We start from the raw sequence: 25,523 nt of genomic DNA, 5'->3' as shown, positions 1-25,523 counted from the left end.
GGGACCCAGGTGGGGTTCACAGATTAAGTCAGGAAAAGGTAGAGAAAGCCCAGGGGCCCCTCCAGGATGGGGTTCCAGGGTGCTCCTGCAGTAGGTGGGCCTCTCCCACCCATGCACACCTTGGCCCACTCCCGGGCCCGCTGCTTGGTTCGACTGGCGCTTCGCTCCTCTGCGTACAAGGCCCCGATGAAGGAGCCGATGGATGTGCCACCCACCAGGTCGACAGGGACGCCTGCCTCCTCCAATGCCTTTAGCACCCCGATATGCGAGCAGCCCCTGCAAGGGAAAGGAAACTCAGGGACTCACCCAAGACCTCTGCCACACTGCCCCTCTCCCTCCTTTCCCCTCCGCCTCCCATCTCCCCCCACCCAGGCAAGGAACAAGTGCCAGCCCCACCCAGGGAATAAGCTCTACCCCTAGGCACTCAGGCCCCCTAACCCCGCCCCTCAGGGTGACCCCCACGGAGCAAGCCCCGCCCCTCTCACCTGGCCCCGCCCCCACCCAGCACCAGGGCGATGGTGTTGCCTGTGAGCACCCGTGCCAAGCGGGAGAAGTCGCTGTGCCGGTCCGCGCGCCTCGAGAAAACCTTCTCGTAGAGCTCGTGCTGGGATGCGGGGTGCGGGGGACATGGACAGAGAGGCATGAGGATGAGGGTGCAGGAGGCAGTGTCTGGACCAGCACAGCTCTGCCCCCACAGGCTTCCCGCCCCAGAGAGGTCCCAGAGGCCCTCAGAGGCCCCCTCCTCCCAGCGCTGCACTCACCAGCTTGGCAGGGCTGCGGCGAGAGAAGAGGCGGCGTGGACAGCGCAAATGCAAGTGCCCTGAGCACCAGCTGCGCATGTTGAGCCACTCCACAGTGCGCGTAGGGCCTGGGCCCTCCTCACGGTGTAGCAGCACCAGCTGCTTGAGGGCACGCACTGCTGTATTCTCCAGCATTTGCTCCAGCTGCAGGCGAACAGAGGGTGGAAGTCACTCAACTTTGGTCATTTCCTCCCCACGCCCACAGTGAAGGTGCACGGGGTGCAGGCACCCAAGGGCAAGGGATCAGGTCCCGGGGGTGAGGTCACTGTGCAGTCTCCCGACCTGGCCGAGCGTGGGCTCCTGGTCGCCCAGGCCCACGATGAGGATGCAGTCGGCCTGGCGTAAGCAGCGGACTGTCCAGGGCGTCAGTGACGCGTCCGTCTGGTAGAGCACTATGCGGTGCGCATCCTCCTGCTGGGCAAGCCACCCTGAGAGCCGGAACTCCTGGATGCTGGGTTAGGGGTAGGGATGCGTCATCCTGGGGGCTGCTCAGGGGTCACACACCTCCCAGAAACCATGTAGCTCCGCTACTGGGAGGAGGGGAACTTAAGACACCAGGCCCCCACAACATGTCCATGCCCCCAGGGGCGACCCAACCCATGTTCTTCCACTGAGTGGATGGACGGGGCACATGCTCCTTGGTTCACAGCCCAGAACTCAACCAGATCTGAAGGGATTCTAGGCTTCAAGTCTAGCCCCCACTCCTACAACTCCGACCACATACCTATCCAGAGCAGAGGCCCCCAGGCGGGCCCGGATGATGTCACTGTTGAGGAGGAGCGTGGGACCTGGGGATGGGTGGGGATGGGTGGGGATGGAGAGTTAGGAACCCAGGTCAAGAGAACAGGGGTGCCTGTCTCGCAATCCACCCCCATCCCCACTGACCCACCCGCTCACCACTGTCCCACCCACATAGGCCCTGCCCCACACAGACCAATGGCCTGTTCTCACCACACCCCTTCCCCCAACTAACCAATTGCTTGCAGAGCATGCTGCAGCTCCAGAGTGAAGGCCACCATGGGCACCTCGGCACACACTGGCAGGACGGCCACTGTTGCCAGGTTGCTGGCTGGGTTGGTAAGCTCCGAGTGAGGGGGAACGCCTAGTCCTGAGCCTGCAGAGACCCCAAAGAAGGAGTGTGTGATCCTGAGTCTGGAGCAGTAGACCTGTCTCCTCCTCCCCAGAAACCCTTGCCCTTCATCACCTGACGTTGGTTTAATGAAGAGATTATGGACCCAAGGACTCACTGTCCCATCTTGGTAAGACCTAGTCAGCTGACCTTCAGTTTGGAGCCTAATCTCAACAAGAATCCATCACGTAACTCTATGACCGCTCCAGTCTATGCACAGATGGATTCGTGCCCCTACCCTATCTGCCCTTGGTGCTTCTGTCCACTGAAGGGACATGAACACAAAACGGGACAGAAACAAATGTACTTTTCACCCATTTACTGCTTCCCAGCCTTTCCACTAGCATCCTAGACCAAGCCCTACTCCCTTCTCTTGCCTGGACCTCTCGCTGCCTCCTCCCCTCCAGCTGCTTCCTGTAACAGTCTCAATAAAGTCCCGAGCTCCCAGCCCCATCCCCCTCTTTTTCACCCATGCTCACTTTCCTCCTTGCAGTGCTTCAAAACCACCAAACCCTGTGCGCAGGGCCTTCGTCTTTCTCGTAAATGCCAGACCCTATCTCATTTGTCAAGTCTCAATTCACTGTCCCCCAAAAAACCTCCCTCCCTCCCACAGTCACACTCCATCAAGACCTTCTTATGTTTTCTTCATTGTATGTATCAGCTTGTGACCTCACAGTTTTTCTTTGTATTTTTAAAATACTTGGCATGCTGACCTGTAAACCCTTCTAGGAGTCTTGTCTGCCTCTCCCCACTCCACGCTCATCACAGAACCTAATACATATTAAGTGTTCCCTGGAAAACTTATCTGAATCCCATCAACAGAGAGGTCATAAATCTTAATGTTTCTGCCCCAAAGGCTGCCCCACAATTGTGACAAGGGTGGACCAATGGCCTGATGGAAATAAATGGGCATTTGTACACATGGATCAAGACTGAGGGAAAAAAATCTGTCAGGCAAAACCCTGAGCATGGGAGGTGGTCCTTAGCCAAGGCTCACCACTGCCCTCCACCATCCAGATGTCAAAGCTGAAGGGAGTAAGAAGGGCAGGTGTAGAGGTCGGGCTGGTCCAGGGTTGGCTCACCTTTACATAGAATCTCAGGCCCGTATTTCCAGGCACCTAGAATCTGACTCCATTCCCGATGTACCCTAACTCAGCGAACCACACCTTCCAGCTGGCCAGTAGCTTCAGAAGCCACTTCCCAATTTGGTCCCTGCCCCCCGCCCCCTCCCCCACTCTACCCCACGGACTTCATTTCCCAGCATATTCTTCTAAGGACTACCTCTCCCAGTGTGCTCAGGATGTAGACTCCATCCTGCCCCGCAGGCCCGGACACCCAGACACAAGCTCATGCCTAAAGACTCTGCCCTCAGCACGACAGATACTTCCATGAGAAGCATGGCCTGGGTCTTGGGCTGTTTCCTCACATGCCCAGGACCCCAGATCCATCCCCCACCCATGCCAGCAGGCACCGGAAATCAGATCTCACTACTCCTTCAAGCCTGCCCAGAGAGTGGTTTATCCTCCGGACCCCATTTCACAGCATGCCCAGAGCTTAGGGCTCCCTTTCCCAGAGTGTCCCAGGCGTCGGACTACATCCCCCAGCATGCCCAAGGCCAGCTGGCTCTCACCTGGGAAGGGTCCTTGCAGCTGCTGCAAATTCCCCAAAATTTTCTGGCTTAGCAGGTGGATGAGGCGAGTCACGACCTGAGGCGTGGGAGGCCGGCATTCCAGTGAGGCGAGAGGGGCAACTGTGCAAGTCCTACTTTTCTCTCCTCCTACCGGGGTGCCAGGGTCCCCATCATGTGGGCCCCATCCCCAAGAGCCCTGCTCTCACTCGGGGGTTTCGCTGCCTCCCTGGGGTTCTATCCACCCCCAACCCCCCCACCCCTGTCTGTCTCCATGTCTTCACTACTCTGTACTAGGCCCTGCCCCCTCAGGCCCCGTTCCCCCCATCCGTCCCCAACCCTGCCCCAGCTTCCAGCCTCACCTGTGGGTATCGACGTTTGATGTGGCCCAGAGTGCCCTCCGGGAGTTTGGCCAGCTCCGTGTCCCGCACCGCGTGCACCGTTGTGGCACGTGGCTGCCGTGTCAGCGCCTCCACCTGGGGGGCCATGTATGTGCATGACCAGGGCTGCTTGAGCCGGGAGGCTGGATAGAAAAGGGGGAGCCGACCACGGGTGCAGACAAGAGGTGCCACTGCCCTACTGCAACAGACTCCCCATACAGGTGGAGATCAAACCCCACTAATCATTAGGGCTTCGGGGAAAGGTTGAGAGCAGGGATCCATGCTCAGCAGGAGGAAGATTGTCTTCTTATCCAATAGAAGTCTGGTGATGGAGTCCAATTAAGACTCACCACCCCAAGAATTTGCCCCCTCCTCTTGCCCTCAGAAAGGAGCTGAGCAAGTGGACTGGGCTAGGCCAAAGGTTGGGAGCTGCCATCACCAACCCAGCAGATTACCAGGGATGATGTGTTTGCTGGGAGGAGTGAGGGGAACCGTACTGGGAATAATCAGAGGACAGTGGGTGGGGTGGCACTCACCACACCAATGAGGTCACCACGGCCGTACTCGCCCACCAGCTCCTTCTTGCCGCTGCCGCGCTGGATGACACTGCGCAGCCGCCCATTGAGCACAATGTAGGTGCAGTCGGAACGGTCGCCCTGCCTGGGGTGCAGAGAGGGTAAGACAGGGTTGGGACTAGGCCTTCCTGAGGCGAGGTCTGCGCTGCAAGAAGGGGCAGGGCTGTACCTGTACAAAGCGCGGCCCGCTTCCACCGCCGTCCAGTCGATGGCAAAGTCCATCTGGCGCACAAAGGGCGACATCCTGGCGGCCACGGTGTGCGCAGCACTCAGCACCACACTAGGCTGTGCACGCATGATCCTGTAGGAGAAAGTCAGGGGTGCATGGGCTGGGGAGTGCCCTGGGACATTCCTTAGGAAGTGGAGAGGGTGGGTGATGGCCTGGCGGTGGGATCAGAAGGGCTCAAGCTGCCCTGGAAAAGCGCTGGGCATCCAGAGGGATGACCTCTACCACAGCAGAATGGAATCAAGTGGGGACCCTCCAAGTGCCACTCCCACCCCAACACTGGGTGGAGGTGCCCAGCCATACTCATAGAAGTCGGACTTAGAAATCCTCAGGAAGGTGCAATCACGCTGGGCTCTCAGTGTGAAGATGAGGGGCTCGCCCGTGAGCACTGCCAGCTGCCCCACCAGCTCCCCAGGTTGTGCCACGAACAAGCATACATCCTCTGCCTTGTCGATCATGCGCTGGTAGACATGCAAGCAGCCCCACAGCACAAAGTGCAGGCTCACATCCTGTGGGGCAGAGGCAGAGATGGGCACAGGGGCAGTAATCTCAGCCCCAACTCAGTTCAGTGCACCCAGAGGAATGGCTAAGGAAGGAAACGTTGAAGGAGGGAGTAAAGGCTTCAGATAGCTCTGGGCTGCACAGCATATATATCTAATTCCCATTCAGCGCCCAGTGCAATTGGTACTAATGGGTCACCAAAATCTAAGCCCAGACTAAGGTCCGTAAACTCTTTTTTTAAAGAAAAAAAATTATTTCTAAGTAACCTCTATGCCCAACATGATGCTCAAACTCACGACCCTGAAATCAAGAGTCACATGCTCTATGAAGCCCATAAATTCTTTTCAGCATAGCCAGCAAGAGGGTGCAGGAACCTCTTTGCTTATGCTGGCAACTAGTTAGCCCATTAAGAATAAAGCCGGACCCTTACCTAACACCATACCAAAATGGAGCAAAGACATGGATGTAAGAGCTAAAACTCTAAAATTCTTTGAAGAAAAGATAGCAGTCAATCTTTGTGTCTTTGAATTTGGCCACAAATTCTTGGATATGACACCAAAAGTATAGGCAACAATGATTAAAAAAAAAAATGGATAAATTGGACTCGATCAAAGTTAAAACTTTTTTTGAGTTTCAAAGAACACTATCAAGAAAGTGAAAGGACAACCCAGAGACTGGGAGGAAATACTTGCAAATCACATATCTGCTAAGGGTCCTGTATCTAGAATAAAGAATTCTTACAACTCAGAAACAAAAAAACAGATAACGCAATTTAAAAATGGGCAACGGCTCTGAACAAACACTTCTCCAAAGAAGATAAAGGTCCAATAAACACATGAAAAGATGCTCAAGATCAGGGGCACTTGGGTGGCTCAGTCAGTCAGTTTAGCATCTGCCTTCGGCTCAGGTCATGATCCCAGGATCTTGGGATCTGGCCCCACATGGAGCTCCCTGCTCAGTGGGGAGCCTTCTCCTCCCTCTCCCTCTGCCCCTCCTCCCTGCGCATGCTTTCTCTCTCTCTCTCTCTCTCTCAAATAAACAAAATTGATAATAAAAAAAAAAAAGATGCTCTAAATCATCAATCACTAGGGAAATTCAAATCCAAACCATGAGATGCTCCTGTATACACGAGGATGACTAACATTAAAACATGTTAGAGAGGATACAGAGAAACCAAAATCCTGATACACTGCTGGTGAGAATGTAAAATAGTGCAGCTGCTTTGGAAAACAGTCCAGCAAAAATTAGAAGCAGTCCACCAACAGTTAGAAGTAGAATTGCCCAGACCCAGCAATGTGACTCCTAGATATAAACCCAAAAGAAAATGGAAACCTACACCCCCACAGAAATTTGTACCGAAATCTTCAGGGCAGCATTATGCACAATAGCCAAGAAGTGGAAATCACTCAAGTGTCCATCAAGGGATGATCAGATAAACAAAATGTGGGAGACCTACATAATCGATTATTTCGTCATAAAGGAGTGACAGTGACACAGCGCAGTATGGATGAACCTTGAAAGCATGATCCTAAGTTAAAAAAAGTCTTAGAAGGGCCCTCAGACACAGAGGGCCACGTCATGGATGATTCCATTTATACGAAATGTCCCAAATGGGCAAATCTATACAGACATAAGATGAGGAGTTGCTTATAGCCAGAGTCAGCATTAGGAGGTAGGAGGGTGATAACTAAAGGATATGAGCTTTCTTTTCAAGGTGATGAAAGTTTGTTTTTTTTTTTTCATTTATTTGAGAGAGAGACCACACTCGAGCACACGCACAAGTCAGAGGCAGAGGCAGAAGAAGCAGCAGACTCCCCACTGAGCAGGGAGCCCAACTCAGGGCTCGATCCCAGGCCTCCGGGATCATGACCTGAGCTGAAGGCAGACACTTAACCGACTGAGCCACCCATGCGTCCTGAAAGTATTCTTTCAATTCAAAACTGATAGTCGTGATGGTTGCAAACTCAACGAATGTACCAAATACCACTAAAAAAAAAAAAAGAAAAAAAACCACTGAATATTATATGTAAGTTACATATGAATAAATATATACAAACATAAGAAATACAAGTAAATATAAATATATAAACACACACACACACATTTTTTGCTCCCAGTTTCCTTGTTCCACTCTATCCCTGGTAACTTCCTTTTGTTTCCTAGAGATCAAATATCCTGTTCCTGCCACAGGATATTTGCACAAGCTTTCCCTCTACCTAGAAAGCTCTTTTCTCCCCCTTACACCTAATTAATTCCTCTTCATCCTTCCTCCTTAGCTGGAAGCCACTTCTTCAGAGGTGCTACCCTGCCTAAGCCAGATTTTGTAAAGCCAAGAACATCTTTTTACATGTAAGCATGAAGCACATATGAGTTTACAAAAATAGTGTAATCCTTTGAGTTGGTCAGAACTGTGGGCCTCCCAAGGGCAGGGACCTTGCTGGTGTCTCCTGCCTCTGCAGCCCCAGGAGATGCACATGCGTGCTGGAACCTTCTAAGACAGAAGTTCCAGACTCGGTTCGGAATATGAGTGGGAGTTACTAATATTAAGCTGCTACTTGTCATCAGATTGGGAATCATATGTCTCTTCACTGTGGGACTTGTCCGAGCCTTGAATAACAAACGGTGTTCACTAAAAGATTCCACTAAGGGACTAAATAGCCGAAGTTTTCCAAATCTGTTTGAGCACAGATCCTTTGTGATACAGATGTTCCATGAAGCACACTTTGGGAAATGTCTGTAAAGCAGAGTTTCTCAACCTTGGCACTATTAACATTTGGAACTAGATAATTCTGCTGTGAGGGGCTATCCTGTGCATTCCTGCACCTCTGGCTTTACCCACTTAGATGCCAGTAGCACCCTCCCAAGTCGATAAAAAAAGGTCTGGGGTGTAGGTCGGGGGTAAAACTGGCTCCAACTGAAAAATTACTGGTGTGAAATTCTGGAGGCAGGCAGAGCACATTAATGTCCCTAACAAAGATCTGAACCCCGCCCCTGCCCCCCCTCCCCCAGAAGACTTGAGTGGCTGCAGACCACTGTGGAACCTTCTAGCCAGTCTAGTCTGTTAACAAGCCAGTCTGGGCTGAGTTGAGCCCAACAGAGTCACCCAGATAAGGAGGGGCCGGGCACCCCATGACAAGATCCACGGTTTGACTACACTTCCTCTGCCCCTGCTATCACAATCAGCTGGCAAAAGCCTCACCCAACTTCCTCTATAGGCAGGAACCCCTTCCTGCAATGAGCAGCTCGAGGTGACAGCTCAAGCAACAGATCAAGTGATATAACGGTATCCCAGGCAGCTAGCAGGTGGGCTGCCCCCAATTCCACACCACCCCCCGCCAAGCCCAGGCCCTCCCCTGGACCTGTCACCTCTGAAAACCTTAGCTAGTCAGAACCACTCTTAATCCTCGTGACAACTCTAGCAGAGTTACTGTTATTACCCTATCCCGTGGATGAGGAAGCTGAGAACTTTCTCAATGATTTGCCTAAGTCACAGAAGAAGTCAGGGGGGAGTGTGACTGCAACTCTGGCCCGGTTGCAATCAGATTTGCAATCAGCCTCTGCAAACAGTCCAGAGCCCTCCTCCTCCATAATTCTGGCCTGTGAAATCATGACTAGGGCTCAGTTTCCCGACGTGGACAATAGAGGGATTCGTAGGATACAATTTCCTACACTTCCTGGCTGCTGCCACGGAGCACTGAAATCCAGCTCCCAGGGGCTGCTTCACAGCCTCCAGGTCCAGATTCGGATCCATACACACCTATCGCACACCCATCCCAGCAGGGGCCCAGGAGAAGCAGATACAACGTCAGAGTATACCGAAGAATTGAAAGGCCAGAAAACAGAAGTTACAGGAAAGGCCAGGGCAAGTAAGAGAGATCTAGGGGTTGTGGTCTTCAGGTAAAAGGTTCAAGGATTAGAGAAGAAAAGTCAATTGGTCCAGAGGACGTAGGGATCAGAATCATAGCATTTAGGGTCAGGGACGGAAATCACACGTTGAGAGATGTACACATAGGGTCAAAGAGCAAGGACCAGAGGTCAGAATAAGGTCTTGGGTCAGACTCATATTAGAGACCAGGGCTCGGCCTCACCTGGTCCCCCTGGCGGGCGATGATGGTGCCAGCTTTGGCATGATGTAGCAAGACCCGGCTGTTCAGGAGGGATGGGTCCTGAAGAGAAAGGAGGGTTGAGATGGGCCCATCTAGGCCTCCTTGCCCTCCTCTCCACGTCCCCCAGGACTCCGTGGCCACCCACCTCAATCCGCATCAGTTTTGCCAGCTCCCGCTTCGCTGCCTCGAAGATGCTGCTTGTCTGGCGTCCCTGGTAGGGCCCGAAGGGGCAACCACCGGTGGCCAACTCGTCCTCGCAGTAGCTGTGCTCACAGGCACCTGCTGGCTGCTCCCGGAGCTCCTGAGTGGGGGTCTGCATGGGGCAGGGCCTGTGACCTCTGTGCTCCTACCTGACCTTCTTTTGGGGATGCCACCATGGGCCAGGACAGGGTGCTGGGAGGGCACTAGGGAGGGGGGGCGGAGAGGGCAAGGCTTTACCCGAGCAGGAGCTGTCTGGGGCCCCCCTGAAGCCTCTTCCTGCAGGGACACGGAGATCCGGCCACGCTCATACGCCATGTCGAAGTCTGAGCGGGGGCCACCTTGCAAGCCTGCAGTGGGCAGGGGTATTTTGTAATATATGATAAAAATGAGACAGATCCCAGTTGACTTATTTGGCTTATATCTGTGCAGACATGACTACTCTATCACTGCACTCTCCCTCAGAATCCTTCTTAACCACAGCTGAGAAGACACCATCTCAACAATTACCAAAAAAAATCACAAGAATATCATCAGTATTCCCACTTCACAGATGGGAAAAATCAAGGTTGGTACACCTACATTCAACCCAAAAGCCTGATTGTCTCCCCCACCTCCCACCTGGCACCCCAAACCTGAGATGTCCACGGGCATGGAGATGCAGCGACTCAGCAGGGGGGCAGAGGGAGCCTCCAGAGATGTGGGCTTCACCGGGTCCCCTGGGAGAGACACGTGTACAGGCTCCTGCCCCTCAGAGCCACCAGGCCTAAAGCTAGGATTACAGGGTAGGGAACTGAGTGGGGTTTAGAGAGGGCTCAGCCCACAGTGTCTGAGGCTGCAGGACCGGGAAAGCGATTCTGATGGTTCCCGGGGCCAAGGCCAGGGCTCTCTGGGGGACTGGATCAGAGTCAGAGCTGGGTACACCTAGCTAACGGGTCCCTGGGAAATGGCCAAGGTCATCTATGATACCTGCAGGTCCAGGCAATGGGGCCCCGGTGGGGTCAGGCGGCCGGCCAGGAGTCTCCCGAGGCTCCTCAGCAGCTGAGGCACTGACCACCCGCTTGGAACCACGCACAGGGCTGGTGCGGGAGGGAAGGCCAGGGCTGGGGAAGAGGCGCAGGGGCTGGATCTCCTGGTGGCAGAGAGTACCCTTGTGGTATGTCCTGGGAGGCCTGTGTCACAGCCCCAGCCTCCTGCCCTGAGTTCCCTGTGCAACTCACGTGGCTAAACAGCTCGTTGGTTAGACCCAGGTAGTTGTGAAGTGCCAGAAAGGTGACCCGCTGCAGCCTCACCATGATGATCTGTGGGGGTGTGGCCAGAGGGGTCAGGGCCAGGGAGAAAAGGAGGGGAGATACTGGGTGACCAAATTCAGATGACAAGAAGCGGGAGAAAATTAGGTCTAGGCGTCAAGGGGATGGGGTGTAGGGAAAGTCAAGGTTGGAAGCAATAAGGGGCTGGCCAGGTAAGAGGCCAGTAAGAGGCCAGTAAGAGGCAGGGAGAAACCCACAGTCAGGTGGCAAAAGCCTGGGAAGAAGGGGTGGAGGCAGCTCAAGGGAGGGGACAGCACACTCCCCCCCCAAGACCCGGCTGCTCAGGCCTGATAAGCACAGCTCGAGCCCCTCCTGGCCGCTGAGCTCCAGCCCACAGGTGCCCGGGCTGGGGGGATGGGTCAGGGCAGGTGGAGGGAGGCTGGAAACATGCTGACCTGTACGACCCGCACCAAGCTCTCGGGGTACTTGGTGAACACGGCGGAGAAGGCCTCCACTGGCAGCCGCAGCACTGTGGAGTCGCGGGCTGCCCGGGCAGACACCGTCCGCTGGGGGTGCTGGTGGCCCTGGAGGGGGATGGGGCAGGAAACGGGGGGAATCAAGATGAGGGCCTCCCTCGCTGCTCCCCCAGCCCACCCCAGTACCCATGCCTTGAGAGACCACTGGCAGCGTCAGAGGGGACTAAGGGGGGATCGGAGCCCCCACAGGCAACTATCTGCAAACCAGCCCCACTGACTGTGTCCTCATACCCAGCTTCTTCGTCCCCTAAGACTGATCACTCACGGTGATGACATCCAGGATGCTCAGAAGGCTATTGACACTGTCCCCAGGGACCACCTCCTTCACCACACACTCCTTCCCATCCTGAAACACAAGAAGATAGGGGTGCTGACCAGAGCTGTCCCCACCCTGCCAACTGCCATTCCACCCCGAGCATGCCACCAGCTCTCAACCTCACCAACCAGTGATCACTGACACCTTGATCCCTAAACCCACCAAATCTTGGACCAGCATCCATTTTCTGGCCATCACTAACCATAACTGCTGACTGTGTAGACCAACCCGACACCCCTAGGCATTCATTTCCAACTCTTGCCTGCATGTCTCAAAAAAATCCACAAACCCTGCTGACCAACAGCAATGCCTATCCCGATAGCCACTGCCCATCCCCACTGCCCATCTCCCTGTGGCGGCCCGTGGTTGGTCCACTCACAGGCCCTGGCAGACAGAGCTCCAGCAGCCCATCCTGCACCACATAGATACTGGCATCTGGCTGGCCTGGCCGGAAGACATAGTCACCCTGGCTGAGCCGCTGGAAGACCATGTGTCGGCAGAGCTCCAAGAAGAGCGGTTTCTCAAAGTGGCCCAGCACCCTGTTGGGTGGGAGAAAGATGAGGAGAATGCAGGAGGTCAGGTGAGCCCCCAGCTCTGCAGTCCTCCTCCCCGCCTGCACCCCAACACTGACCGGACATTCTTGAGCATGTAGAGCACCTCGGAGGGCAGGTGGGAGTTAGCCAGGTCACCCTCCGTCAGGTCAGCCTCCAGCACCGCAGGTGGGGGCTCCTTCCGCTGCAGCGTTGGTGCCTCCTTCTGGATACGCAGGATCCTGGTGGGAAGAGAGGGGTGCAGGGGGCAGGTAGGGAGAGGGCTCAGGCATACATGAGGCTCCCACATAACCTTTCCTCAAAATCACAAAAAATGGGGGTCGGCAGACTCTGGCTCACTAACTAAAGCAGACATACTACCTTCTTCCTTAAAAAAAGCACATAGCCACGGTCGTTTGTTTACGTGCTACCCGTAGCTGCTCTCACTCAACCACAAAGCTGAATGATAATAACACAACTGTAATAGCTGCAAAACCTAACACGTTTACCGATCTCTTACAACAAAATTTGCTTTGATGTAGCCTCTGAGGTAAAACCCCGAAATCGCCCCTTTGCTAACCATAAATTCCTGAGACACACCCTGTAGTGAAGCGGACCTTTGACATAAAACATGGGCGGACCCCAGAAATAGCTCCTCCATTCATCGTGGGACCCCTGACACCTTCCTTCCTAACACAGACCAGACCCGGAGACAGTCTCCCTACTGCAAGCAGAGCTCTGGGGTAGCTTCCGTCATATGAGGAGACCCCATCAGCTCCTCTGATCTTTGTAAAGCTCCCTGAGCTAGCCTTTACTTCTAGATCTCAGAGAACCCTGAGATGACCCCTTGGAGGATCACAGAGATTCCTGAAATAGCTCTCTCTGTGTATGTGGGGAGTACAGATACAGCTCTTCTAATAATCACAGACCCGAAAAAGCTCTCCCCTGCAGGTCACAGGTATTTACTGAGAGAGCCCGTCCCCTGGTCACAAGCCCCCTGAGATAGACTCTCTGGTATGAGCAGACCCCTGAATTAAACTCCATGATGTCAAGAAATCCAGACGTAGCTCCCCTTCTCATCAGAAAGACCTTGGGCTAACCCTTGCCCAGATCACAGAAAGCTGAGCTAACCCCCCGAAGGTCAGAACATCAGTGTAGCGTAAACACACGCTGAGATAACCCCCATGACATACAGATGTGAGGGGCAGACCAGACCCTCAACTGATCACGGAGAGCCTAGAGCCAGCCCTTCTACTGAAGTCATAAAAAGCCACGCTAATGACACATCTGCTGATCGAGGACAGCCCTGGGATGACACCTTAGTGGAACAACCCTTAGTGTGAAGACACCCTTGAGACAGACCTTCAGGTATATTCCATGATGTCAGGAGACCGACCTCACAGCCCGCTTCCAACTTAGAAAGATCCCTGGGAGAGCCTTTCTCAGAGGCTCTGAGATGGCCCTTTGCTGATGGCATGGAGCCCTGAGGAGTCCTTCCTATGCTTCTTAGAGCAGGAAGATTCTTGAAATAACTCCTGGGGAACAGAAACGCCTAAGAGAGCCTCCTTAGTGTAGGAAGAACTTCAGGGTGGGTGACCTAGAGAGACGCTTTCTGATGTAGAGAGATGGCTGACATGACCCCTAGAAGACAAAAGCTAGAGATGGCCCCTCCGGTACATCATGGAAACACCTGAGTTAATCCCAGTGGATCACCACCTGTGTCGGGAGACCCTCGAACCAGCCTACGGGGAGAACCCAGACGGAGACCCCTAAACGAAGTATCTGAGGACCGACTGGGGAGAGCTGACTCACAGACACCCCTGTGCTAGGGGAACATCCCCCGAGGTGCATCTCCTCGGGGCACAGAGACGCCAGAGCCAGCCTGTCCGGTGTGGGAGAGCTCTGAGATAGCCCCTCTGATGTGGGAAGACTCCCAAAAACAGTCCGAGCGGTTCAAAGAACCCTTAGATACACCCTTTGGTGGGGGCTGATTACTCAAATGGTCCCTGAGATAGCCCCCAGTGCCAGGTTCACCCAGTACAGCCTTACTTCTTGGCAATGTTGAGCATCTTAAGTTTCTTCTTCATGCGGGGCCGGGAAGTGGTGGAGACAGACGCGTCCACCAGGGAGGAAGTGGACTGTGATACCTAGGAGGATTGAGGATGGGGGACGGGTGAACTGCCAGTTCAGACCGAGGGGAGAAGGGGCCAGAACCAGAGGCCCCCTCGTCAAGGAGGGCGGGCTCGCTGAGATGCGGAGAAAGGAAAGGCCAGACCTCTGTGCTCGGCGGGGACCCCGGGGTCCACACTCACCTTCCGCATAATCTTCCGACCGTAGAAGAGCACTTTGTCCCTCTTCCGGAATCGGTAGCGGGGCCCCTCCGGGGCTGGCGTTTCTGGGGGTAAGCGGAGGGAGCAGCACTCAGCTGTGCGCGGACTCCACGCGGCCAGGGAGGACACGGCGCGCAGGCTCCCGTAAGTCCCATCCCCGCTGCCCGCGCCGCAGCCTCCCCGCAGGGCCCTCCGGGTCCTCACTCGGCACTCGCAGCCTCCGCACCAGCAGGAGGATGAGCACGGCCGTGACCAGCACCGCGACTCCGGCCCCAATCATCACGCCCAGCACCTGCGGGACGAAGGGCACTGGCTGCGCATCGCATACCCGGCCTGCCGAGCCCTCCCCGGAGGCCGGAGCGCCCCCGTCCCCATCCCATTCGGCCAAGTCCTCCGCCCCCGAGGAGGTCACGGTCGGCCCGTGCCTCGACGTCCCCATCTGCAGAATGGGCCGCCGCTGCTCCCTCCCCGGGGGCGCGACTCTTCCCGGCGGCTCCGCGGCCCGCGGTGCACGCCGGGAAGCGTAGTTCCGTCTATACAGCTCTCGCGGGACCGCAATGATGAGCGCTAAGCATTTCGGGAATTGTAGTCCCCGCAGCGCTACACATCCCAACCTTTACCATTCCCGTTTGCAGTGGAGCCTCCATCAGTTGCTTCCGACTGGGCGGTAGGTCCGGTGCAGCCCGGAGTCCTGGGGAATAAGCAGCAGGAGGAAACGGTGCACGTCGTCGCTCTGGGCCCGTCTCTCCCCTGCCCCGAGTCCGAGTCCTGCCCCTTACCACGAGCCTTGCCCAACCCTTCGTACTCGCCGCGGGGATGGCTTCTCTGGCCGGGGACGGCTGGTGGGGCGCTGCGGAGCAGAGGGGGTGGTGCAGGTTGACCTCGAGTCCCTTGGCTCCCGGCCTGACTCCCTTCACCCACACGCCGGGCCGACCAGACGCCCCACGGATACAGCCCCACCCTGGGGCCAAAGGGCAGCCGTCCGGACGCCCACAGTCAGCACCTTCCCACCGGTCCCCGACGCGCCCGGCTTCCTCCCGCAAGTGGCCCCCTCCTAGCCTCAGCCCTGCAGGATTGTTCAATCCTGACCCAGCAGACCCGAGGACCCCACCCCAGGGAAACTGGGGCCTTCAAGCCATGGAGGTCGCCTGGCTTCTGACCCAAACCTGCCCTTGGGGAGACCCACGGGCCGAGGCGCTCGGGAGTGCTGCGGGAAGCTCCCACACAGGGGGGTCCGGGGGCGTTGCAGAGGCCTCGGAAGAACCCCGGGACGCTCGGAGTGGGGCGGCCTCGCAAGGTGTTACTGGCTGACGCTAGACTTACCGTCACGCATGAGTAAAGTTACGGGGTCTCTGACAGTATGGAGCATCACTGGGACTCTGGGAACGAACGATGCTGGCGCCATTACTGGGGACGTAACTAGGGACGCTGGAATTACTGGGGTCTCTGTAAAGTTACCGGGAGACCTCAAGAATACAGGACTATTATTGGGAAAACTAGGAGCTGGGCGGGCACGCCCCTGGGGTCGTTTGAGCTACAGAACCGGCTTAGGGATGGATGCTGGAATATTACCGGGACTTCTTGGAAGACTGAGGATGTTCCTGGCACCGCTAGTGTACTAACGGAAATTTGGGGGAGTCCCTAAGTCCTGGAGCTATTACCTGGAAAACTCCTGGAAGACTAGACCCCGTCCACCCTAGCGCGCACCTGGCTACCGGCGCGGAAACACCTGCCGGGAACTGGGGGGATGGGAGCATCAGAGTCGGGGGCTACCGGCCATCGGAGGAGGATAGATCTTGGGAAAGCTGACGACTCGCTAACGATCCCCCGAAGGGACACCTCCGCGAGGGAGACTAAAACCCGGACTCACCCAAGGGCCAGCAACCAGGGTCCGCTCTGCGCCAACACCGGTAGCTTTCCGCCCAGCGCCCCAGGCGCGGCCCCTTTAAATTATTCACCGCAGGGCGCGCCGCAGCCCCGCCCCCACCATGTGTGCAAGGTCTCGCGCAGCCCGCCACGCTGTTTCGCGACGCCTTAAAGGGACCGAAACCCGCGGGGCAAGGAACGCCCCTCCCTCTAGAAATGAGATCAAGTTTATTTCCCCGTTTATTTAACGCCCACCCCACCCACGTCCCACCCGCGTCCCACCCGCGTCCGACCCGACGGGCCCAGGTCCTCAGGGCGCGGCGGGGAACCGGTCCTTAAAAGCAAACCCTAAAAATAAATAAGCGTGAGTCTCGGCAGTCGTAGGGCTAACGTCCAGCAGCAGTGGCGGGGCCGGCTCAATTCACCAGCAGCGAATGCTCCTCCGAGGCGTCCCTGCAGGAGACGCGGTGTCAGCCGGCCAGGCGGGGCAAGGCAGCAGTCCTCTGGGGCGCGCGCCCTGCCCCCAGCCCCCAGCCCCCAGCCCCCGGCCCGCCCCGCCGTCCCCAGCTCGAACCTGCCGCAGCAGCAGAGGAGGCTGCAGGCCGAGCCGCTCCCGCGGCGGAACTTGCCGGAGGTGGGGCTGTCCTGGCACTGCGCGATGTAGGCCTGGAGCTCGCTCTCCTCTGCGCCAGCGCCGCCGGGGTGCTGGGGAGAAATGCAGGTTGGCCCCTTCGAGGCCGGCCCTCCCCACTGCCTCCTCTTCCTCTGCCAGCCCTGGAGATCTCCTCCCTGTGACTGGGCCACAACCGAACTCCCCACCCCACAGAGCCTTTACACTCGAGGTCTCCTCCACCTGTCATTCCTCAGAGTTTGCTTCACCGGGAGACATCCCCTGGCCCCTGAATATGTGCACAACCCGTATCTCCGTCAGCTGGTGCCCTCTGTGGCTGCTCCAGCACCCAGAACCATACCTGACACACGCTGGGTGCCTGGATGGACACATCTACCGAGTGGTGGCACACAGTGGGAGCATGTCTGGGCTTGAATCTCCAAGGCTGATACACCATGTGTGACGTTTGGGTGCTAGAGCAAGACCCATGCAGGCTTCTTGGGCCCAAGTGACAGGAATATCTGTGGGACGACTATATCCACACTTGGGGGGGGGGCACCCATCTGCATCCCCAGCCACAGCTCCGGCTTTCAGCAGAGCCTTCACCCTCCTCCCAACCTGGTAGAGAAGCCATCATCTTGTCCCCTAGTCCTTTCGGGCTACTGGGCCTTTGTTTTGGCTCTTCCTTCACCCTGGTGCTCTCTCATCTTGTTGATCCAGAAGTTTCTGAGACGATAGAAAGGTCCGCTATCTGTGCTGTCCAATCTGGTAGTCACTAGCCATTAAGCTTTTGGGCACTTGATGGGTGAATGGTGTGAGTGAGGAACTGAATATGGAACTGTATTTCACTTCAATTAAAGTCAAAATTGAAATAATCATGTGGCTAGGACTAATATTAGCACATCGTAGAAACTTTCCTGGACTTACCCCCAATACCAGTCTAAAAAGCAGGGGATCCCTCTGTAACCTTCATCCCTCTCGCCAGCTGGTCGTCACACTTCTCTTCCTGTATCACCCACTTTGCCTAGTGGTCTGGGATAGTCTGTATACACCACCTTTCCTAGATACCCAGCGCAGGGCTTGACTTACAGTAGGCCCTCAGACGCATCTGCTAAAAGATCTACTTGCCATCCTCACATTCTACTCCAACCCCTCTCCCTCCATCCCATGCAGTCTGCAGGACCCCCCACCATTTCCCGGACCCCAAGAGCTCCCACCCAGGCCACCCTCCAGGACAGAAGGGTTAGGAGCAGGGCTTCTGGAATCACACAGTCCTAGGTTGAGCCTGGCTCCAACACTTAGTAGCGGACCTCAGGCAAGTCACTAAAACTCTACAGCCTGGTTTCCCCGTTGGTCAAAGCAGACATAGGAACCTTACCTGGCCAGAGCCCCCACCTTGATAAAACTGAGAATGTGGCAGCTGTGATCAGCACCTCCAACCCCACCCCTCTTCTGGTTCTCAGTCTCCTACCTTTTCTCCCCGAGGCCCTCCCTCTTCACCCTGCCTCACGCCCCCTGAGACCCTGCTGGGGCCAACTCCAAGGGACCTGCAGCCCAAATTCAAGGCCGTTATGTGCGTGCTGGCCCCACATGGAGACAGGCTGGGGGAGGGCAGGCGGGCTGGCGCTGACCTTGATGGTGTCATAGGCTCCAGTGATGAGCGCGATGAAGAGGCTCAGCACCATGTAGATGAAGAGGCTGATGAAGGAGTAGAGGTAGAGCTGAGAGAAGAGCCAGACGAGGCTGCTACGGCCCTGCTGTGCCTGCATTGCGGCGAACGTCACGAACATGTCGTCCCCGTTGATGAGTGAGAACAGGCATTCCGACACCATGGACAGCGAGCGAAACTGCCAGCAGGGCAGTGGGATGGTGGGGTCAGAAGGAGCCATGGGCATAACTGGGGGCTGGGGACAGGGTGGGGTCACTGGGGGGTCAGAGGGAACAATGGACAGAACTTCTGCAGACCTCCTGGTAAGGCACCAGAGGTCAAGGTGGGTCATTCAGTGTCCCCAGATCAGCAATCGATAGACCAGGGGTCAGAGTGTTTAGAAGTGGGTTTCAAGAGGGGAGACAGGAACCCCTCGACTGATTCACAAGCACCATGCCCCAGACAGCCCCTACCTTCACATGGTATGGGCCCAATACGATCCAGCCACAGAAGCAATAGCCCAAGTAGATGACAGCCACACAGCAGCAGAAACGCATGACGCTGGGCAGTGCCACCCGCAGTGTGGCAATGAGGATCTGTGGCAGGTAGATAGGGCAGGGGGCCACAATGAGGGTGTGGCCACAACCTAGGTCGGCCTTGCAATGGGGAAACGACAGGGGGTAAGGCAGGCAAGGCCTGGCTGTAGTTACACCAGAGTGGCCACAAAAGCTGGAGATAGTTTAGAAGGGGCGGGGTGGGGCTGAGGGGGGCCTGAGAACATCCCATGGCTGGACTCAGCTGTGGGGATATGAAGGTGCTGGCTCCCGTGGCTCTGGGTGGGGTGCAGCGACAGGTATGTCTGGAGTGGGCGGGTATGGGGAAGAAGACGGGAATGGCCGTCTATGGAGGCTGGTGACTGCTGGAAGTATACGAATTTATCTGGGGGAAGGAAGTGAGAATTGGGGAGCATATGGCCACCACCCGGAAGGTCCAGCCTGCACATATGAAGCTTACATTGTACTTATGGAAGAAGGTCAGATAGCGGATGACGCCGACCCAGACGAGCAACGTGGAAGTGCCCAAGAGGATGCTGCAGACGTCATAGCTTGCCAGGTTCTAAGGGGGAAGCAGTGTCAACCCCATCTGGCCTGGCTCTTCCCGGAGGCATGTGGCCCCAGGCAGGCATGGGGTGGGGGTGGGGGGCGGGCAGTATAAGGGACCAGGGCCTGGAAGGAGACATCAGGCCCGGGGCAGGCCCTACCTTGGCTTCGATACCAATCTTCATGATGGTGCCCGAGATGGTGAGCACATCGCTGGTGACCAGCAGGATGTACCAGCCGTTGACAAATTCCAGCCGCTCCCAGAGGCTGATGACCCGTCCCCGCTGCCGCCACATGAACCCAACGAACTCCTGCAGGAGGCAGGTGGGGTGAGGGTCTGCCCAGACAAGTGACCCTCTCTCCCTCAGCCCTTATGGCCCCAGAGCTGGGAGAGGCTGGCTTGCAGCTCTCACATTCTGCAGCAGAAAGCCACGGAGCAGCGAGCGGGCACACAGCAGGAAAGAGAAGGCGCAGATGAGGATCACGACCACATCGAACAGGAGCCGGAAGCTGTTGTCTCCTGGGGGGGGAGAGGACCTGGGTAGGCCTGGGAGTGGCCTGGGGCCTGGGGAGATGAGGGATGGGGCTGGGCCAGGCCGCGGGGGCCGCAGACCTGGTTGTGGCTACCCACCCAGTGGGCTTTAGGGGTTACCTGGGTGAGTCACGAACTGGGTCCATGCCAGTCTGGGGCTTGGGGATCCCTGGGCAGGTCGGGGCCCCTGCTAGCACCGGTCTGGGGGGTGGGGGCTCACCGTGCCTGAAGACACTGGGGTGCTTACACTCCTGGATGTGAGCCTGGGTCTCCAGGCTGATGGGGATACGCCCGCTGTGCGCCTTATTGTCAAAAGTGATCTGCAGGGATATGCAGGGCAGGAGGAGCCAGATTACTCTTGGCAGATTACACCCTGGCAGACCTAGGCTCCCAGACCCACATGATGGCTGATCTGGCCCCATCTCCCTTTTTTTTTTTTTAAGATTTTATTTATTTATTCACGAGAGACAAAGAGAGGCAGAAACATAGGCAGAGAGAGAAGCAGGCTCCATGCAGGAAGCCTGATGTGGGACTCGATCTCTGAACCCGGGATCACACCCTGAGCCAAAGGCAGATGCTCAACCGCTGAGCCACCCAGGCATCACCCCCCATCTCCCTTAATTAGCCCCAAGCTGCCCTAGGCCAAGTGTCCCCAACCCCAGCCTCAGTTGCCCTGTGGGCAACTCCTATCACTGGCAGGCCTGCCACCCTTGTCCTGGACGCTGGGCTTACCAGGACACTGAAAGTGTAGCAGTCTGGAATTTCATTGTTGATCAGACTCTGGAGATTGATGGTCTTCAGCTGGAAGTGGATGGTGACGTTGATCAGCCTGGGAGGGAGGCTTCAGTGAGGGAGAGGGACTCCGAGGTCCCTCCTGCCGCCCCCCCACCGCCAGCGCTCCTGCCCCATGCGGACTCTGCAGCTTGCTGAGGAAGTGCTCACACACAGGCATCCTCTCCGCCTGTGGGGGGCGGCCAAGGATGCCTGGCATCCTGCCTCCCCCCCCACCCTTGGCCCAGCCCTGGAGGCCCCCTCCCTCAGGCAGTACTTGTGGAATTTGAGCGTGAGGTTCTTGTAACTGGCGCTGCCGTCCGAGAGGGAGAGATCATCACTGGGGGGCACAAGGGGTCTCTCAGGGGGGTCCACCCGGATGCAGTCTGAGGACAGGGAGTCAGGGAAGGGACACTGGGGGCGGGAGAGGCACAGGCAGGTCTCCCCAGAGGCCCCAACAGCCCCCTTCCCTCCTCCACTTCCCACTACAAACTGAACATTCGTCCTTCCCCACCGTCACCCCTACACAGGGCCCAGTTTGTCTTACTCCCTGCACAGGCCCTAGGGCCTGGCACTCAGTAGCCCCCAAATATTTGGTGAATGATATTAAAACACAACTCTTGCATTTTTCTGCAAACCAAACCTTCTACCGAGGACCCTGCAAGCATTAAATTATTAATGAGCAGGACAACCCTATCTTCTAGATGAACGGGAAGCAGAATTGGGATTGTAACTCCAGCAGCCGGCGCTACCAACAGCTATACCCTGGCGCACCTACTCACCAGTGACAACCATGGGATCAATGTCAAAGGTGTCGTTGGCTGGGTCCACGTGGCCTCGGTGGTAGTACTGCTGGCAGAGGGCCAGGGCTGAGCCATTAGCCCAGGGGCCACCCCCGCCCCGCACGTAGGCATAGCGGCCTAGCGACACATCAGGGAGCATGAGGTACTGTGGGCAGAGAGGAGGAGGTCTGTCAGCCCTGCCCACTCTCCCCCGCCTGCCTGCCTGCCTGCCCCCGCCTGCCCCCGGCTGCCCGCACCTGGTCCACAGCGTGGAAGATGGCCTGATAGAGCTGCTCCCGTGTGTAGGCTGCGAAGGTGTCATCCGCCCCATCCGAGTAGCCCAGCAGGAAGAGGTGCCGGAAGGCAATGGTGTTCTCCTCCCGGAATGTCACTGCCAGCTGGTTGCTGAGCCCGAACAGGATGAGCTGGGGGGGGGGGGGGGGGGAGTGGGGGTTGATAATGATGGGATGGGGCTCCCCTCAGGGCACGAGGAATGCCCACCATAAATTCCCAGTGAGCAGCACACAGCAGGCGCTCGAGTATCTCACGGTGACAGAGGCCAATGTTCTTTAGATGCTTACCAGGTGCCAGGTTCTGTGCTAAACCCAAGCCTACAGGGAAAGCAGCACTGTTGAGCCCTTTTACCAGGAGGAAATCAGAAGTGTGGTAACAGACCCTAAATCACAGCACCAGACTAGAAGCTCCTTAGGGCAGGGGCTGGATCAGATTCATCTCGGGGTCCGCAAAGCCCACGACAGGGCAACTGTCAGCCACTGGGTCAGTTCTCTTTGAGAGTCAACATGGCATCAGCCTGTTGGGGTTGAAGTGCCAGCTCCCCACGCTTGGTTGCTGTGTGACTTTGGACAAAACCTTTAAGCTTTCTTGAGCCTCAGCTGCCTCATCAATAAAACAGTACCAATAGCAGTTGCCAGGATCTCAAAAGGCATCTGTGAGGTTACAAGGAGCTGTTCCCACACAGATTTTAGAGGGTTTCCTGATTGATTACGGCCACTGTCACTGTCCTGATGCTGCTGTGGGTTCAGGACTGAGTTCTGACTCCAGGACTTTCTCTTTCAGGAACAGAAGCGACCACAGATGGTGCTCTGCTGGGCCCCTGTGGGACTCACCTGCACCGTGACCACCAAGATCTTCACTACTTGCAGCATCAGCTTGAAGGGCTTGCGGCCTTTGGCCCGAAATTTGTCACAGGGACTCATGAAGAAGTATTTGAGCCGACGGCGGAGGTCTTCCTCTTCCGGGGGGGGCGGGGAAGCCCCAGCCCGGGTGCCATACCCAGGACTGGGGGTTAAGAGGCGCTCAGTCTCTGCGGGAATGGGGAAGAACGGTTGGGACCAGACCCAGGCAAGCCCACCTACCCACAGGGTGAAAGAGTTCCCAAGCACCAGCCAAAGAACTCTGAGAGATCTGAGAAAACCCAGAAAATCTGCAACACTGTACGGGTAAATGCAGCAGTACTGCTCAGAGATTACAAATTCAGATTTGGGGCTCCAAAGGGCCTGAGCTGATTCCTGACCCTGCTGCTCACTGGCTTGGCCAGGGCAGTCAGCCTCTGAGCCTCAGCCTTCTCATCTGCAGAATGGGGCGACAAAGCCTCTCACCCGGAGGCCGGGGATTTGATGCCTACAAGGCATTAATCGCAGGAGCTGGCTTGTAATAGGAATGTCAGGAACATCCCATCTTTGTTCCAGATGTGGATTTGTGGGAAGAGAATGAATTCCTTCCACTGGCTTCTCACAGGGCACTCAAGGCTCCAGGGCTCATTCCAACTCACTCCAGCCTCCAGGCATGAGCATGGAGCTCAGCTACATTCCAGGTTTTTTCTGGTCAAACAGCCAAAGGACTTTTCCATTCCTCATGACCTGGCCCATCCAGTTGACGCTCACAAGCCACAGGCCCAAGGGAACGGAGATTGACAGGAACAGTAACAATGACAGGACACGCTTGCTGAAGACTCACTGCATGCATGCCAATGGCTGTTATTATGGCACTGCCTGTATGTCAGTTCATAGCATCTTCGTTAAAGGCATCAGCTTCTAGAACTCTCCCAGTGCTAGGACCGAATCCCAGACCTGCCACTTCCCAGTTGGGGGATCCTGGACATCCTTCAAAGCCTCCATCTTCTCTTTTGAAAAGTGGAAATAGAGGCACCTGGGTGGCTCATTCGGTGAAGCGTCTGCCTTTGTCTCAGATCGTGATCCCAGGGTCCCAGAATCAAGCCCCACATCCTGCTCTCTGCTCAGCGAGGAGTCTGCTTCTCCCTCTCCCTCTGCCTGCCACTCGCCCCACTTGTGTACTCTCGCTCACATAAACAAACAAATAAAATCTTGGAGAAGTGGAAATTTAAAAAGTCTACACTGAGGGGAACAACTGGCTGACTCAGTGGGAAGAGCATGCAACTCTCAACCTCAAGCCCTATGTTGGGTGTAAAGATTACTTAAAAATAAAAAATAAAAATAAATAAATATCTACCCGGAGATAGATCGAAACTCTGAAAAGTGTTCTCTGGATGAAGTGAAACAAAACAGATAAAAGCCTCAGCTCAGCCCACAAGTCTCAGTGATTGTTCAGCAAACAGGGGCTATTCTGAGCACTGCTTTTTCTCTGCACTCCTGATCAACCTAAGAGAAAGGTCCAAGGTTTCAAACTGCTGGGGTCACAGCCGGTCACAGCAGCCCAGGACCATCCCTGACACACACCCCCCACCCCCACGGGGAGAACCCTGCTTCTTTCCAGGGCTTGGCTGGCCGCCTGCCTGACACAGCCGCCGGGATGAATGGGGAGCACCGTCAGAACCTGTCTTGCAGGGTGGCCAGCTCCTGGCAGGTCCCTGTGGAGCTTGGATGCTGCTGTGGTTGTTTACAAGATAGTTGGATGCGAAGCCAGAGGGCGGGCCCGCCTCCCTAGCTGGGGTCAGAGTTATCCTACCAGCAGGGACAGCTTTCAGGGATCTCCAGCTAGCTCAAGAAGGGAAGACCAACACAAAGGCTCCCCCCTGAGAAGCAGAGAGTGGAGGCTGGGCATTCACCGCCTGAGTTCAAGCAAGCTGAGCTTCCACGGCTTTGGACTTAGGAGATGGAGTCAGGCGCCCGGGTTCAAGCAGGGTCCCCCCACCCCGCCGCCCGTCTGAGTTTAGAGGAGCAGAGCATTGCCTCAAGAAGTGGGGAAGGGAATCCTGGGAGTTTCACGTGAGGGCTGGAGACGCTGCTGCCCGTTCTGGGTTCTGGCAAAGCTGAGCAATCGGAACTACGCTCCGGACGGACGCAGACCCGGGCCCCTCCGCGGGCACCTCCGCGGGCCCCCCCGCTGCCTGAGCCTCGGAACTCCGAGCAGAGCCTGGGTCCGGGGAGAGCACAGCAGCCCCGCACTCCAGGGCCGAGGAGCTGGCGCCGCCCCGCCGCGCAGGTTCCAGGAGCCACCTGTCCCGATCGCCACCACCGCGGAGCTGAGAGGCCAGCACCGGAGGGGAGGCAAGGGAGCCCGGAGCCCCGCCGCCCGCGCTCGGGGTCCCGCGGGGCCGCGCGCGCGCCCTCACCTGAGCCGCGCCGGCCCACGGGGGCCGCCATGCCGCGGCGGGGAGCGCCGGACGCCGGCGGGCGCGGCGGGGCAGCCAGGGTCCGAGCGCCCGCCGCTGCCGCTGCTGCGGCCTCGCTCCCTCGCGGTGCCGCTTCAAACCCTGTCGCGTCAGCTGA

At 56.7% G+C, this 25,523-nt stretch overlaps 2 protein-coding genes across 13 annotated transcripts in view; both read right to left on the bottom strand.

Annotated features, from left to right (window-relative positions):
• Window positions 1-16,797, bottom strand: part of PNPLA6 (patatin like domain 6, lysophospholipase) — a 21,752-nt gene extending 4,955 nt beyond the window's left edge. For 3 of the 10 annotated variants that reach the window (XR_011994479.1, XM_025985633.2, XM_025985632.2), the window contains exons 1-26: window positions 15,828-16,386; window positions 15,125-15,354; window positions 14,709-14,796; window positions 14,487-14,569; window positions 14,224-14,321; window positions 12,276-12,416; window positions 12,024-12,183; window positions 11,594-11,674; window positions 11,248-11,376; window positions 10,763-10,843; window positions 10,512-10,674; window positions 10,178-10,261; window positions 9,783-9,892; window positions 9,490-9,657; window positions 9,327-9,404; window positions 5,041-5,246; window positions 4,681-4,812; window positions 4,473-4,596; window positions 3,919-4,032; window positions 3,560-3,635; window positions 1,774-1,914; window positions 1,525-1,588; window positions 1,083-1,251; window positions 762-944; window positions 486-604; window positions 120-276 (exon numbers count right to left, since the gene is read on the bottom strand). Coding sequence is in view for 8 of the 10 variants with exons in the window: in XM_025985633.2 (XP_025841418.2) it covers window positions 120-276; window positions 486-604; window positions 762-944; window positions 1,083-1,251; window positions 1,525-1,588; window positions 1,774-1,914; window positions 3,560-3,635; window positions 3,919-4,032; window positions 4,473-4,596; window positions 4,681-4,812; window positions 5,041-5,246; window positions 9,327-9,404; window positions 9,490-9,657; window positions 9,783-9,892; window positions 10,178-10,261; window positions 10,512-10,674; window positions 10,763-10,843; window positions 11,248-11,376; window positions 11,594-11,674; window positions 12,024-12,183; window positions 12,276-12,416; window positions 14,224-14,321; window positions 14,487-14,569; window positions 14,709-14,796; window positions 15,125-15,354; window positions 15,828-15,909 (3,261 nt within the window). In the remaining 2 variants the exon portion in view is untranslated. The other 7 variants (XR_011994480.1, XM_025985635.2, XM_072721535.1 and 4 more) reach the window with 7 other exon arrangements.
• Window positions 16,582-25,523, bottom strand: MCOLN1 (mucolipin TRP cation channel 1). 3 transcript variants are annotated; one of them, XM_072721538.1, is made up of 15 exons: window positions 25,367-25,523; window positions 22,941-23,137; window positions 22,071-22,238; window positions 21,814-21,979; window positions 21,309-21,417; window positions 20,993-21,089; window positions 20,481-20,580; window positions 20,142-20,248; window positions 19,890-20,039; window positions 19,643-19,744; window positions 19,102-19,224; window positions 18,612-18,827; window positions 17,342-17,453; window positions 16,945-17,075; window positions 16,582-16,823 (listed from the first exon to the last, which is right to left on the bottom strand). In XM_072721538.1, exons 1-15 carry the CDS (start codon window positions 25,395-25,397, stop codon window positions 16,719-16,721), a joined length of 1,914 nt encoding a protein of 637 aa, XP_072577639.1. In that variant the 5' UTR covers window positions 25,398-25,523; the 3' UTR covers window positions 16,582-16,718. The 3 variants fall into 3 exon arrangements, with proteins under 3 accessions (XP_072577639.1, XP_072577640.1, XP_025841427.2); XM_072721539.1 differs by having other exon boundaries at window positions 21,309-21,445; window positions 25,367-25,481; XM_025985642.2 differs by lacking the exon at window positions 17,342-17,453 and having other exon boundaries at window positions 25,367-25,522.

Source organism: Vulpes vulpes, chromosome 9 (assembly GCF_048418805.1).
Source record: "Vulpes vulpes isolate BD-2025 chromosome 9, VulVul3, whole genome shotgun sequence".
Taxonomy (NCBI): Eukaryota; Metazoa; Chordata; class Mammalia; order Carnivora; family Canidae; genus Vulpes; species Vulpes vulpes.
Note: the sequence above shows the minus strand (reverse complement) of the source record. Positions and strands in the feature narration are given on the sequence as shown.

Coding starts and splice junctions, on each gene's coding strand:
- MCOLN1 (XM_072721538.1), bottom strand. CDS start 25,397: ATGGCGGCCCCCGTGGGCCGGCGCGGCTCAG. Junction 21,980..22,070: donor TCTTCCACGCTGTGGACCAG/GTGCGGGCAGCC, acceptor CTCTGCCCACAG/TACCTCATGCTCCCTGATGT. Junction 16,824..16,944: donor CTCCTCTGCTGCTGCGGCAG/GTTCGAGCTGGG, acceptor CGTCTCCTGCAG/GGACGCCTCGGAGGAGCATT.